At 63.1% G+C, this 11461-nt stretch overlaps 3 protein-coding genes and 1 non-coding gene across 4 annotated transcripts; 2 read left to right on the top strand and 2 right to left on the bottom strand.

The window, feature by feature from the left end:
* Positions 1–130: 130 nt before the first annotated feature.
* Positions 131–3449, bottom strand: MCRIP2 (MAPK regulated corepressor interacting protein 2). Its single transcript, XM_034065564.1, is given in 6 exon segments — positions 131–553; positions 1129–1230; positions 1448–1575; positions 3148–3182; positions 3184–3230; positions 3337–3449. Coding segments are annotated over 6 exon segments (435 nt in total). The 5' UTR covers positions 3389–3449; the 3' UTR covers positions 131–482.
* A 1769-nt stretch (positions 3450–5218) lies between these two features.
* On the top strand, positions 5219–5289 carry TRNAG-CCC (transfer RNA glycine (anticodon CCC)). The gene has a single exon. It is a non-coding gene; the product is annotated as a tRNA-Gly (tRNA).
* A 111-nt stretch (positions 5290–5400) lies between these two features.
* METTL26 (methyltransferase like 26) lies at positions 5401–9902 on the top strand. The gene is made up of 6 exons (XM_034065844.1): positions 5401–5613; positions 6980–7142; positions 7265–7324; positions 7739–7806; positions 8069–8147; positions 8224–9902. The coding sequence occupies exons 1-6, from the start codon at positions 5417–5419 to the stop codon at positions 8269–8271; spliced, it is 615 nt and encodes a 204-aa protein (XP_033921735.1). The 5' UTR covers positions 5401–5416; the 3' UTR covers positions 8272–9902.
* WFIKKN1 (WAP, follistatin/kazal, immunoglobulin, kunitz and netrin domain containing 1) lies at positions 8980–11461 on the bottom strand. The gene is made up of 2 exons (XM_005150740.3): positions 11282–11461; positions 8980–10494 (listed from the first exon to the last, which is right to left on the bottom strand). The coding sequence occupies exons 1-2, from the start codon at positions 11459–11461 to the stop codon at positions 9010–9012; spliced, it is 1665 nt and encodes a 554-aa protein (XP_005150797.2). The 3' UTR covers positions 8980–9009.

Raw genomic sequence — 11461 nt, 5'->3', positions numbered from 1 at the left:
CAGGGAAGAGCTTCTGCCTAAGAGCTCATCCTTATATGTAAAGAACATTTGTACTTATATGTTAAGAACTTCTTTCTTACATTGTATGTGCTTCACCATCTCTTCCCCATCCCACAAGCGCTTCTCCACAGGCAGTTTCAGTGCTTTATTGTCTGGCAGTCCTGCTACAGCACCCCACTGTCCTCCCCACGGCTCCAGCCACAGGGGGGGATCCGCTCCCTCATCCCCAGTGTGGCACCATAGTGTCCCTGGGAGCTGGAGGCTGCAGGAGCTGCAGCAGTCCGAGAACTGGCACTTGAGGCATCCTGGCCGGCGCTGCACGCTGCTGCTCCGCAGCGGGCGCAGGGACGGGGCATGGCTCTGATCTGGTCCTGCTGGTCACTTGATTTCGGTCATCCTTTAAAAACATGGTTCTAAAATGGCACCGGTTCTGGGCTCCAAGCTGCTGCTTCCTCAGGAAACCACCAAACCTTTCCTCCCTTTTAGGAGCAGTTTTCTATCTTGGCCAGAAATTGCTGTGCCCACCACTCCTCCAGGTCAATGGGAACGAAGTCTGAAAAAGAGGGAGAAGGGGGAGCAGAGAGCTGGAGCAGGGAACAGAGCATCACAGGCTCCCCTCAAGCCACCCCATTTGCCACTGAACAAAAGAAATTGCACCCCAGTTTGTCTCCCACCTCTATGCCCTGTCCCCAGAGGCCAGGCTGGGCTCATGGGTACATCTCAGCCACTGCAGGAGCCCTCAGGCTGCATTCACAGCCCTTGCTCCTGGATCATGTTCCTTTCCCACTGCTGTCCTGCTCAGCATCAGGGGAGGCAGGTCCCCATGGTGGGAGCTGGGGGCTTCTCTCCAGCATGATGTTGAACCCACCTCTGTGGCTGGAGAAGGCAAGACTTCCAGAACTCATCAACCAGGCACCCGGCTTGCCTGGACACCCCCCACCATAGCGCGGGGGACACCTCTGTCCCCCACCACTCCCAAAACCAGACTCAGCAGCACAGACCCAACCCAGCCCCTCTGGGGGTCCTCCTCCCACCACAGCCCTGCTCAGGTACCCAGCTGAGCCCACCCCAGCTCATTGCACCCCTGATGCACCTCCCCTCCAAGTGCTGTAGCTGTTTCCCACTTACTTTTGAGTCCAGGGTTGGGGGTTTTCTCTACGTACTGCACGGGGCCGCAGGTGCTCTCCCCGCTCCGGCTGCTGTCCAGCTGCTGTTCTACCTGCTGCCAGGCTGGATGCGGGAACAGCCAGCAGAGGGTCGGGGATGGGGATTGCCCAGGAGGAGGAGTGGGAGGTGGTCAGAGGGGTGCAGGTACCCAGGCTGGGGACCCCTCCCTGCCTCTGAGGTCCCCAGCAGCATGGGGCTGCTCAGGAGGGACCCCACATGCTTCAGCCCCCTTGGAATGTGACAGTGAGCAGGTCCAGCCCCAGGGACCCTCTGCCCTCACCTTCATAGACAAAGCGGACATTCTCCTCGTGGGCCAGCGTGTAGCACTCTTCAGGGGCCAAGACCTGCTGCAGCAGCACCTGCGGCCTCTTGCCGTTCACTCTGTTGAAGACGAGTTTCTGGGCTGGGCTGTGGAAGGGAACATGGTGGAGATGAGGGGGGCACCCACCACAGCCTGGAGGAAGGACAGGGGCTGCCCCACTCAGCCCTGTCCTGAAGGGAAGGGACCGAGAAGGAGCCAGCCCCAAGGGAAAGGAGGTTCCTATAGGGGGAGAGGTGCGAGGGGATCCCCATGGAAGAGCACAGGCTGCCCATCTCCCATCCACCCTCCAGCCTTAGCACAAAGTGTGGTCCCTAAAATAAATATGCCACCAAAAATGCTGAAATACCAGGAAAATGGAAGTGAAATCCAGGCACCAAGGAGAGGATGTGCATTGGTGTCATCATCACAGACCAAGCACCCAGGCTGGCTGTAGCAGCCCCAGAACCCAGCATGTTCCTGAAGTGCCCTAGGACTGGGACGAAGCCCTTTGCCAACTGGGAGCAGGTCAGGCTTCCTCAGAGCTGGGCACTTGAACCAGCCCCAGCTTGGAATCAGCAGAGTCAGGCAGAAGGAAAAGCTCAGGATGAGACTATGGGCACATTGGATGCAGAACTCGAGTATTTTTGCTTTTCTGCCCAGCTTCAGGGCAGGACACGTCTGCAACGGCCGCGTTTCTCATGGGACAAAGTCTAAGGGGCCCCGGGAGCGCAGGCAGGTTCTGATTTGCAGGGCAGGTGAGACCCAGAACAGGCAGCCCCTGCCCACAGCACCCCTGCCAGGTCTGCAGGAGGGCCGGGGACAGGACAACACACCCCAGCCCCTGCCTGGGGGCACCAGGCAGCAGCCAGGAGCCTGCACAGCCAAGTGGCGTAAGGGTGTAAGGCTGGAGCCATGCTGGTTAGTGGAAGGTCCAGGGTGGAGGGGACAGCCTGGACAGGGGAGCTTTTCCATTCCTTGAGGCGAGGGGAAACCGGCAGAGCCCTGCAGGCCCCAGAACCCTGCCGATGGAGCAGTGCTCTGGGAAAAAGCTCCTTAAGGAAAAAAGCTCCTTAAGGAAAGGAACCATCACCCCTCGGTTCATTTCGGACTCTCCCACCAGGTATTCCTGCTAAAGGCTGCGAGCCTCAACCAAAAGCTATCGCCCTCCCTCAGGGCTAGGGGACACCTTACCCTGGGCTACCAAGAGGATACGGGACAAGCCACAAACGCTGCACAGGGCCACCACGGGGACATGTGACAAACACAAACGCTGCCCAGGGCCACCACCGGAACATGTGACAACACATAACCGCTGCTCGGGGCCACCACGGGGACACGGACAACTCACACACGCTGCCCAGGGCCAGCACTGCCCCGGTGGGTCCAGGGCTGCTGCGGGGACCCTTCAGCCCCGGGTACGCGGCAGTTCCACACCGGGCCCGGCGGTGCCATCCCCAGCAACCGGGCACCGGCACCCTCCGTCCCAACCCCATTCTCATGCGCACCAGCTCCGATGTCCCCCCCCGACCCATCGCACACCACGATCGCGCCGTCTCCGCGGTCCCGGCAGCGGTGCCCCCCACGTCCCGTTCCGCCGTGCGGGCACCGGCGGGCAGCCCCCCCCCCGCGGTGCGGGAGGCCCGGTAACCTTTCCCCAAGGTCACGGCGGCGGGGCTCACCTGGCGGGGGGCCAGGCCCCGGGCTGCAGCCGGCCCCCGCAGCTCGGCCCCTTTGCTGCTCTCCACCGCCTGCTGCGTCGGACCTGCGGGCAGCGGCGGCACTCAGAGCGGCGCCGGGGCGCGGAGCGGGACGGGCCCCGCGCTCAGCCGCTGCCCGCCCCGGTGCCGCCCCGGTGCCGCCCGCGGTACCTGTGCGGCGCTGCGTGGCCAGCTTGCTGGGGCCGCGCGTCAGCGTGTACATCCTGCGGCCCCGCACCGCCCGCACCGGCCCCGCCTGAGCGCCCCGTGCCCCCCGCAGGGCCTTTAACGGGCCGGGCCCGGCCGGCCGCGACACGCCCCCAACCTTAAAGGGCCCGCGCGGGACGGGAAGGGGGGGAATGGGGAATGAGGAAGGGGGCGGGACGGGGGGTGGGAGGGACCCGGGGGGAGGTACCGGAGGGGGGACGTGGGGACAGGCACATGGAGGAACACCGAGAGGGCACCGGGGGAGCGTACGGGGTGTGAGGGAAACACGGGGGACACACGGCGTGCACAAGTGGGGATTGTGCAGGGACATAGGGGACACCCGTGGGAGGTGTGTGGAGGCACAGGGGACACAGGGGCACTTGTGAGAGGTGGGGGAATGGACACATGGGGGCACAGCTGGGAGGTGTGGGGGGACATCGGGGATACATGGAAGACACGGGGGGCACACGTGGGTGGCACACCTGGGGGTTTAGGGGGACACAGGGGACACATGAGGGAGTCATGGGGGGCATATGAGAGGTGTGGGGACACACAGGGGGGGCATACATGGAGTTCTGGGGGGACAAGGGGAATATACGGGGGGCATATGTGGGATGTGTTATGGGAAACACATAGGGACCACACGTGGGAGATAGGAACATGGGTGGCACATGGGAAGTGGGGGGGTACATGAAGGGCACATAAGGGACATAGATGTGATGTGGGGTCACAAAGAGGATGTGTGCAGAGGGAACACGCAGGAGGTGGACACACATGTGTGACATACAGGACAGGCACACATGGGACATGGGGACAGCCAGGAGACCTGCGTGGGACACACAGAGGGGGCACGTGGGACATGTAGGAGACATGGGACACGCACAAGGCAAACACAGCTCAAGTAGGGGAGAGGGCACAGGCAACACGTGGGACACAAGGTGGCACACTCAGGGGGAACAGGAGTGACGGGACACAGGCAGCACGTGCATGGGGACACTTGGGAGACAGAGCCATAGGACACACAGGGAACACGTAGGAGTCACTTCTGGGACACACAGGAGCCAGGCTGGGGACAGTGAGGGGGTGTAGAGGCAGGGGCTGAGGTGCCACCACGCTGGGGACAGCACTGTGACCAGCCGCGGAGCCGCAGGGGGACACCGGGCTGGGCAGCCATGTCCTGGCCACTGTGGTGACTGTGAGGGGGGCCACTGTGGAGAGGGGGAGGCACCTCGAGGTGCCCCCATGTGGCAGGAGGTGCAGCCCCAGGATGTGACACCCTGGCCACCCCCAGCATCACCCCTCGGAGTTGTGGGGGGACATGGGTGGCACCCCGGGGTTTGGGGTCAGGATGGGTGACAAACTCACTGGCATGTTCTGGTTTTGCTCCAGTACCAATGAAGCCATCCCACAAAGGTGACCTTGGCCTTTTGGCCCTGCCAGGGTGGGAGGGGGCCCTGACCCCAAAAGAGCATTCAGCGGGGTGCACCCGAAGCTATCAGCTCCCGCTTGACTTCCTCAGACCCGCTATCATCCGGGCTCAGGGAGCTGTGCCTCAGTTTCCCCACCTGCACCCTGATCAGCCCTGAACACAGCTCCTCGGGCTGCGGCTGCATCCTGCCCAGCATCATCAATTGTGCAGGTCCTGGCACAGGGAGCTCCTCTGCTCCCACGCACCCCCACTTCTCTGGGGTGAGGACGCAAAGCCGGTCCTCGTGAAGAGGGGTGGGAATAGAATGGAAGAAGCCCATGGAGGAGACACAGCAACAACCCCAGCCCCACATTGTCACCCCACACCACCCCCCGTAGAAAAGGTTAAGTATCGCTGGCGTAAAGAAAAGCTCCAGGAGCGCCGCTGGTGTAGTGGTATCATGCAAGATTCCCATTCTTGCGACCCGGGTTCGATTCCCGGGCGGCGCAAACCCTTTTCCGCCCCGTTTGATTTGCTTTTTGTCATTAACTGTGATGTTTCTCCCCCGCCGTAGGGGCGGTCCCGCCCGGGCTCCTGGGAGCTGTAGTCCCAGCTCCTCATCCAGCACCCCCAGCCATGCAGGCGCCGGCGGCTGCGGAGCGCAACAAGGGCCCGATCCTGGCGGTGCTGCGGCAGTACGCGGGGTGCGGCCCCGGCGAGCTGCGGGTGCTGGAGGTCGGGGCTGGCGCGGGGCTCCACGCAGCGCACTTCGCCCAGGCGCTGCCCCACACCCGCTGGCAGCCCTCGGACATCGACCCGCGGGCGCTGCGCAGGTGAGCGGCGGTACGGCGGATGGGGACGGCCAGGGGAGGCTCTGGGGGGACAACAGGGGCTATGGAGGGATATGGGGGGGGCACATCCCTTTACCCGACCCTCCCGCCCGTGGCCCCACTGCCGGGCTCTCCACCCTCCCGCGCTGCTTTTTATTCCCGGAAAGAGCCGATATCCAAGCCTCGGATGAGCCGGGCTCCACAGCTACATGCTTATTTTATTCCAGAAAAGACTCAATACTGAACCCTCAGCCAGCCCCGGTTCCCCTGCTTATTTTGTTTTCCCCAGGAAAACCACAATATTCAACTCTTGGACAGCCCCAGCTGCCCTGAGTGATGCAGGAAAACCATCACACTCAACTCATGGTCAGGCCCGGCTCTCCAAGTCAACACTTGCCACATATTCCCAGAAAATCCCCGATACCCAAGTCCCAAGCAGCCCAGGCTGCCCAGCTTAGCACTCTTATTTTTCCCAGACAGCCCTAGTTTTCCCCTCTCCACCAGCCCATCCCACTACGGAACTATCCCTGCCTGCCAAGTGCCCGCTGTGCTTTGTTACCCGCAACGCTGCATGCCGATTCCAGGCTGGATGCCCGGGACACTGGCAGCAGCTCCCACCCCACTCCGTGTCACATCAGCCGTGTTGGGCCCTGCTTATTTGCTCTGTGTGTGTCCAGCCGCAGCCAAGCGCCCATTCCAGGCATTGCAGCGCCAGGCTCAGAAGGCGTCAGTTTCCATTCAGGAAATAAACATACTGAGGAGGAATCCCCCCCCCATAAGAAAATAAGGAGCGCAGTGAGGGGGTGCCGGAAGCTGAGCCTGTCCATGGGGCTGCATCCGGTGTCCTTCCCAACACCACCTCTCAAACAGTGCTTAAAATGAATCCTCCGTGAGGTTGCGGTTCCCTGCTCCAGCCGGGAATGGAGACCCGGGTGGTGAATGGGCCAGAAAGGGCATGTATCACTGCAGCTCACACAGCGTTGGTTCAGGGGTGCTGGGGCATGCAGGTGCAGGCAGAGTGCGGGCAGCCTGAGCACATGGGTGTAGGCAGCACGTGCAGGCAGCAGGGAGGGAAGAGTGCTCTGGCTGCCTTGCTGGAGGGGGACTGGGGTTATTTAGGCACTGGGACCTCTCAGTCCCTGTGCCACCATTTGCTTGGCTTCTGCCAGATGTCCAGATGCCTGCTGGGAAGCAAAGAGACCCCATAGTCCTGTGTAGAGCCCCTCACCAGGCTGCATTGCAAGCACAACCTCATTATTTGCCGTCAGACTCCCCCTGGGGGATGCTGTGAGCAGCCAGCATGGGCAGGTTTTCGGCTCAGTGCAGGGGGTGCCTCGGCTGGGGTTGATACAGGGTTTGGTGCCTGTAGCATCACTGCCTATGCCGAGGCCATGCGGGTGCCCAACGTGCTGCCCCCCATCCTGCTGGACGTCTCGCAGGGCTGGGAGACCTGGGGGGGCAACCAACCCGCCAGCCTCGACCTCCTGGTCAGCATCAACATGATGCACATCACGGAGCTGGCCTGCACAGAGGTGAGCAGTGGGCCAGGGCTGAGCCCAGACCGGCCCCTGACACGTCCCTGGCCCTGTCTCTGGGGCTCCCATGGAGTGTCCCCAGCCACCTGACCCCTGCTCCCCACCTCTCTCTTCGCCAGGGCCTGTTCAAAGGTGCTGGGGTGCTGCTGAAGACAGGAGGTGTGCTCTTCACCTATGGGGTGAGTGCTGCTCAACTGAGCATCCTGGTGCAGGAGCATCCTGCTGGCTGTGGGGTGGCAATGGGGGTGCTGGGGAGGGTGGATGGGAGGGCAGCTGCAGGTATGGCCGAGGAATGGGGCTGTTGGGTTTGGGGAGTCTCAGCTTTTTGGGGCACATACTGAGCTCTGGATGGGACGGCTTTGGCTGTTTGCCCGCAGGATGGGAGGGATCCTGTCCTCCCTCAGCCCAACAAAAACAGGGGCAGGGGTGCCCATGGTTTGTGACGGGACACACTGTGAGTGACTGGGCCCATGGTCCCTCCTGGGTCCTGTCTCCTCCCCTGGCATGGGGCGTCAGCAGCCCAGGGGCTGGGAGGTGCTCAGGGGGGACACACGACAGCTCCTGCCTGCAGCTCCAGCTTTGTGTCCTGGCAGCCCTACGCCGTGGATGGCCGGATCAGCCCCCAGAGCAACGTGGACTTTGACCGCAGCCTGCGGCAGAGGTAGGGGAGGGTGCTGGGAAGGGGCCAGGGCTGCTGCCTGTCCTGACCATGCTGCCCATCCTGCCTGTGCTGCCCATCCTGCCTGTGCTGCCCATCCTGCCCATGCTGCCAGCAGCCATAGGGAGCTCATTCCCCTCATGGTCCTTCAAGACAAGACCTAAAGAAGTGGCTGGGAGGAGCCCTCTCCACCTGAGGGCACTGCTGGGAGATGGGGCAGCGCCTGGAGTGTGATATGTCTGACCCACACCTCCCTCCCCATCAGCAACCCTTCCTGGGGTCTTCGGGACACGGCGCTGCTGAGGCACTTGGCCGAGGCCAACGGGCTGCACCTTGAGAGGATGGTAAGAGCTGGGGTGTGCGGGGTGACGGCATTCCTGTGCCAGTGGGGACCTCCTGACCCCAGCTCCATGCTTCCAGGTGGATATGCCGGCCAACAACAAGAGTCTCATCTTCCGCAAGCTGTAACCTGTCTGTGACACCTCCCGGCACAGACACTCCCCATTGATACCCCCTCAAAAGGGTCACACTGCAGTGATGGGACAGCACTCTGCTTGCCCCAGCTGGGGCTTGGCTTGGCTGAGGGGGCCTCCCTTTGCAGTGGGGTGCCCCAGAGAAGCTACCGTGGCTGCAGTGGGGGGCAGAGGCACTGGGGGGGAGAGCAGCACCTCGGCCATGGGGTAGAATTTGCTCGGTGCCAGCTTCCCTGGAGGGTGCTGTGCTGGTGGTGGGGTGCCCCATCCCTCTTCCCATCCCCTCCCCAGGGCTGTGATGCTGCTCACCACAATAAATGCCGAGGCTTTGCCCCCCCCCTTCCCCCCGATGCTTGCAGCACTGGCACAGGGGGAATCCTCAATCCCTGCCAAGCACCAACCAATGGAGGGGATCACATCCTGCACACGAGCACCCTGGGGTGCTGTGCTGCCCCCAGAGGCTTTGGTGCAGGGAGAAGGTTTTTATGAGGGGGGTTCCTGGCAGATCTCCCACCCCTTGCAGCCCAACCCACTCCTTTATTGCTGCTGGCCAGGCTGGAGGGTACATGGGGGGATGTGGCAGATAAATTACAGGGGAGGTGGGAGCTGGGGCTCAGCATGGGGTTGTGGGGAGCTATGTGGTGGTGGTAACCCCAGGATACAAGCACTGGTGTGAGGCTCCCCCTCCACAGTGAGTCTGCAGCCCCCCATATCGGCATGTCCCGGCTCTGCCCTAGTCCTGGAAGCGGTTGAGGAGGTCGCAGGTTTTCTTCTCCATCAGCTCGTAGATCTTCTTCACCCGCTTGTCGTTGGCTGCCCGCACGTAGCTGCTGGGGTCCAGCGTGGCCATGCCATCGTGCACCTCACCCATGATGATGAGGGGTCCATCCTCCGCTGTCATGTTGGGGCAGGGGCAGCTCCAGTCCATGTCGGTCAAGGTCACCTCCAGGTACTTGATGTTGAAGAACTTGAGGCCCATCTTCTCATCCTTGAGGACATCCTCGAGGGCGAAGCGTGCGATACCGGAGTCCTGGTCCTCCACGACCTCCATCAGGCGTCCCACGATGGCGAAGTCGCTGCGGCAGAGGCTCAGCACCATCTTGCTTTTCAGGCGACAGGCCTTGCACTGCAGGCTCTTGGGGAAGGGGCAGGCGTCCTCGCAGCTCTCCTTGCTCTCGAAGTTGTTGGTGTTGCCGTCACAGCCGCCGTACACGAAGGAGTGGCACTGCTTCAGCAGGGGGTTGTACGCCCAGCGCGGCTCCCAGTGCTGGCAGGGGCCCTGCACCACGGGCAGCAGGCAGGCAGGGCGGGCGCTGCCCAGGCAGGCAGCCCGGCACTCCTCGTACGTCTCGAAATGGTTCCTGTTTGCGCCGCAGCCGCCATAGCGGAAGGTGAGGCAGGAGCCCTGCTTGGCATCGAAGTGCCAGCGCACCTCCAGCGCCTCACAGCGCCGCCGGTCTGGCTCCTTCAGGCACTCGGCGCTGGGGAAGGGCTGGGGGCTGCTGGCCAGCACCGCGGCCCCTGGCTCCCGCCGCAGCACGGACAGGGGGAAGTCGGCGCGGAGCAGCCCGGCGGCGTTGCGGGCCGTGCACGTGTAGATGCCGGCATCCTCGTGGCGGGCGTTGTAGATGACGAGCTGGCCGATGTTGGTGACCACCACGTTGCCGTACATCTGGTCCGGCCGCATGATGAAGTTCTCCTCCCGCTCGCTCTGCTTCTCCCAGGTGATGTCGGGGCGCGGGCGCCCGCTCACGTCACAGCGGAAGCTGACGGTGCCTCCGGCACGCACCGACTGGTGGAAGGGGTTGCTGTAGAGAGCGGGCGGCACTGGCACCTCAGGGCCGGCACCTGGCGTGGGGCGAGCTGTGGTCTCCTGTGGCACAGGGCTGGTGTCGGGCCAGGTGAAGATGTGCTTGCAGGGCACGGTGGTGAGGCGGGTGCCGCGCAGGCACGCCTCGGCGTCCATGTAGCACTTGTTGTAGTAGGTGAGGCCATCGGAGGCGCAGGTGAAGTTGGGCTCCTTCTCGCAGCGGTCCTTGCACTTGCACACGGGCTGCCCATCCCAGATGTCGCAGTCGGAGCCCTGCTGCACGCACACGAAGCTCTCACACGAGGCTGCGGGAGCCGGCGCGGGTGCGCTGCCATCGGCAAAGCGGGCAGCCACACAGCTCTGCAGCCCGCACACGTTGGTGCAGCACTTCTCAAACCCTTCGCAGTCCTGGCCAGGGACAGGGGGGAAAGAGGTGATGGGGGGATGATGGGCAGGTCACCACCTTGCCATGGGAGCTGCTCCCACCCCCTGTGGGGCTTTTGGGTGGGCAGTGACCCCACGCAGCCCCATGCACCCTCAGCACCGCCAGCCCTCACCGGCACAGCTGCAGTGGCCATGGCACACCCTCAGCCCCCCCAGACTCACCCAGGATGCTAAGGGGTGCACTGCAATGATGTTGATCCTCCCAGCCCCCCCCCCCCACCAGCATGCAGCATTTCATCCCTCTCTTTTGCTAGCTGAGGGGAGGCAGAACTCATTACACAGATGAATTGCAAATGAGTCTCCCACTGTATAGGAGGAGTGCTGATGTCCCTGCTCATCCTTATGGAGCCTGGAGCTGCAGCTCTCCAGGATGGACAGCCCAGTCCATGGGTGAGCTCCTGACCACAGGGATAAAAGTGGGGGGTGCAGGGCTGTCCACTGTCTGATGGGAGTCCCTGTCCCAGCACAATATAGTCCCCCCATCCCAGCCCTTTGTCTGGGTGGGACCATCCTGGGGGTGCATGGTGGGGGTGCTTTGGCTACAGGAGACATGGGGGGTGCATGAGCAGCTGCTTTGCCTGCTGAGGGGGCAGGGGAGCAGCTCCGCGGCACCCCTGATGCCAACCTACAGCGAGGGGGTGGGGAGGGTGGGTAAAACTGAAGCCGTGCTGAGCCCATAGCACAGGAACAAGCCCCATGCACAGGACCCGCACCCAAACCGTGTCCCTGGGGTCCCCCCGCGCCTGCTCACCTGGTCCTCCCGGCACTCCCGCTCGCACGTGCTCTGCGCGTCCACCCACAGGTTGGGGTTGAGCTGGTTGGGGCAGACCCCAGGGTGCCGCATCCTGGCCGGCTGCAGGCTCAGCCCTGCCGCCAGTGCGGGCAGGAGCAGCGCGATGCCCACGGGGACCAGATGCCCACTTGGAAGCAT

Source organism: Melopsittacus undulatus, chromosome 8 (assembly GCF_012275295.1).
Source record: "Melopsittacus undulatus isolate bMelUnd1 chromosome 8, bMelUnd1.mat.Z, whole genome shotgun sequence".
In the NCBI taxonomy this organism is placed as follows: domain Eukaryota; kingdom Metazoa; phylum Chordata; class Aves; order Psittaciformes; family Psittaculidae; genus Melopsittacus; species Melopsittacus undulatus.
This window is presented reverse-complemented; position numbering and strand designations above follow the sequence as displayed.

Coding starts and splice junctions, on each gene's coding strand:
- METTL26 (XM_034065844.1), top strand. CDS start 5,417: ATGCAGGCGCCGGCGGCTGCGGAGCGCAACAAGGGCCCGATCCTGGCG. Junction 5,614..6,979: donor GACCCGCGGGCGCTGCGCAG/GTGAGCGGCGGT, acceptor TGGTGCCTGTAG/CATCACTGCCTATGCCGAGG. Junction 7,143..7,264: donor CGGAGCTGGCCTGCACAGAG/GTGAGCAGTGGG, acceptor TCTCTTCGCCAG/GGCCTGTTCAAAGGTGCTGG.
- WFIKKN1 (XM_005150740.3), bottom strand. CDS start 11,461: ATGCTTCCAAGTGGGCATCTGGTCCCCGTGGGCATCGCGCTGCTCCTG. Junction 10,495..11,281: donor GGGAGTGCCGGGAGGACCAG/GTGAGCAGGCGC, acceptor GTCCCTGGCCAG/GACTGCGAAGGGTTTGAGAA.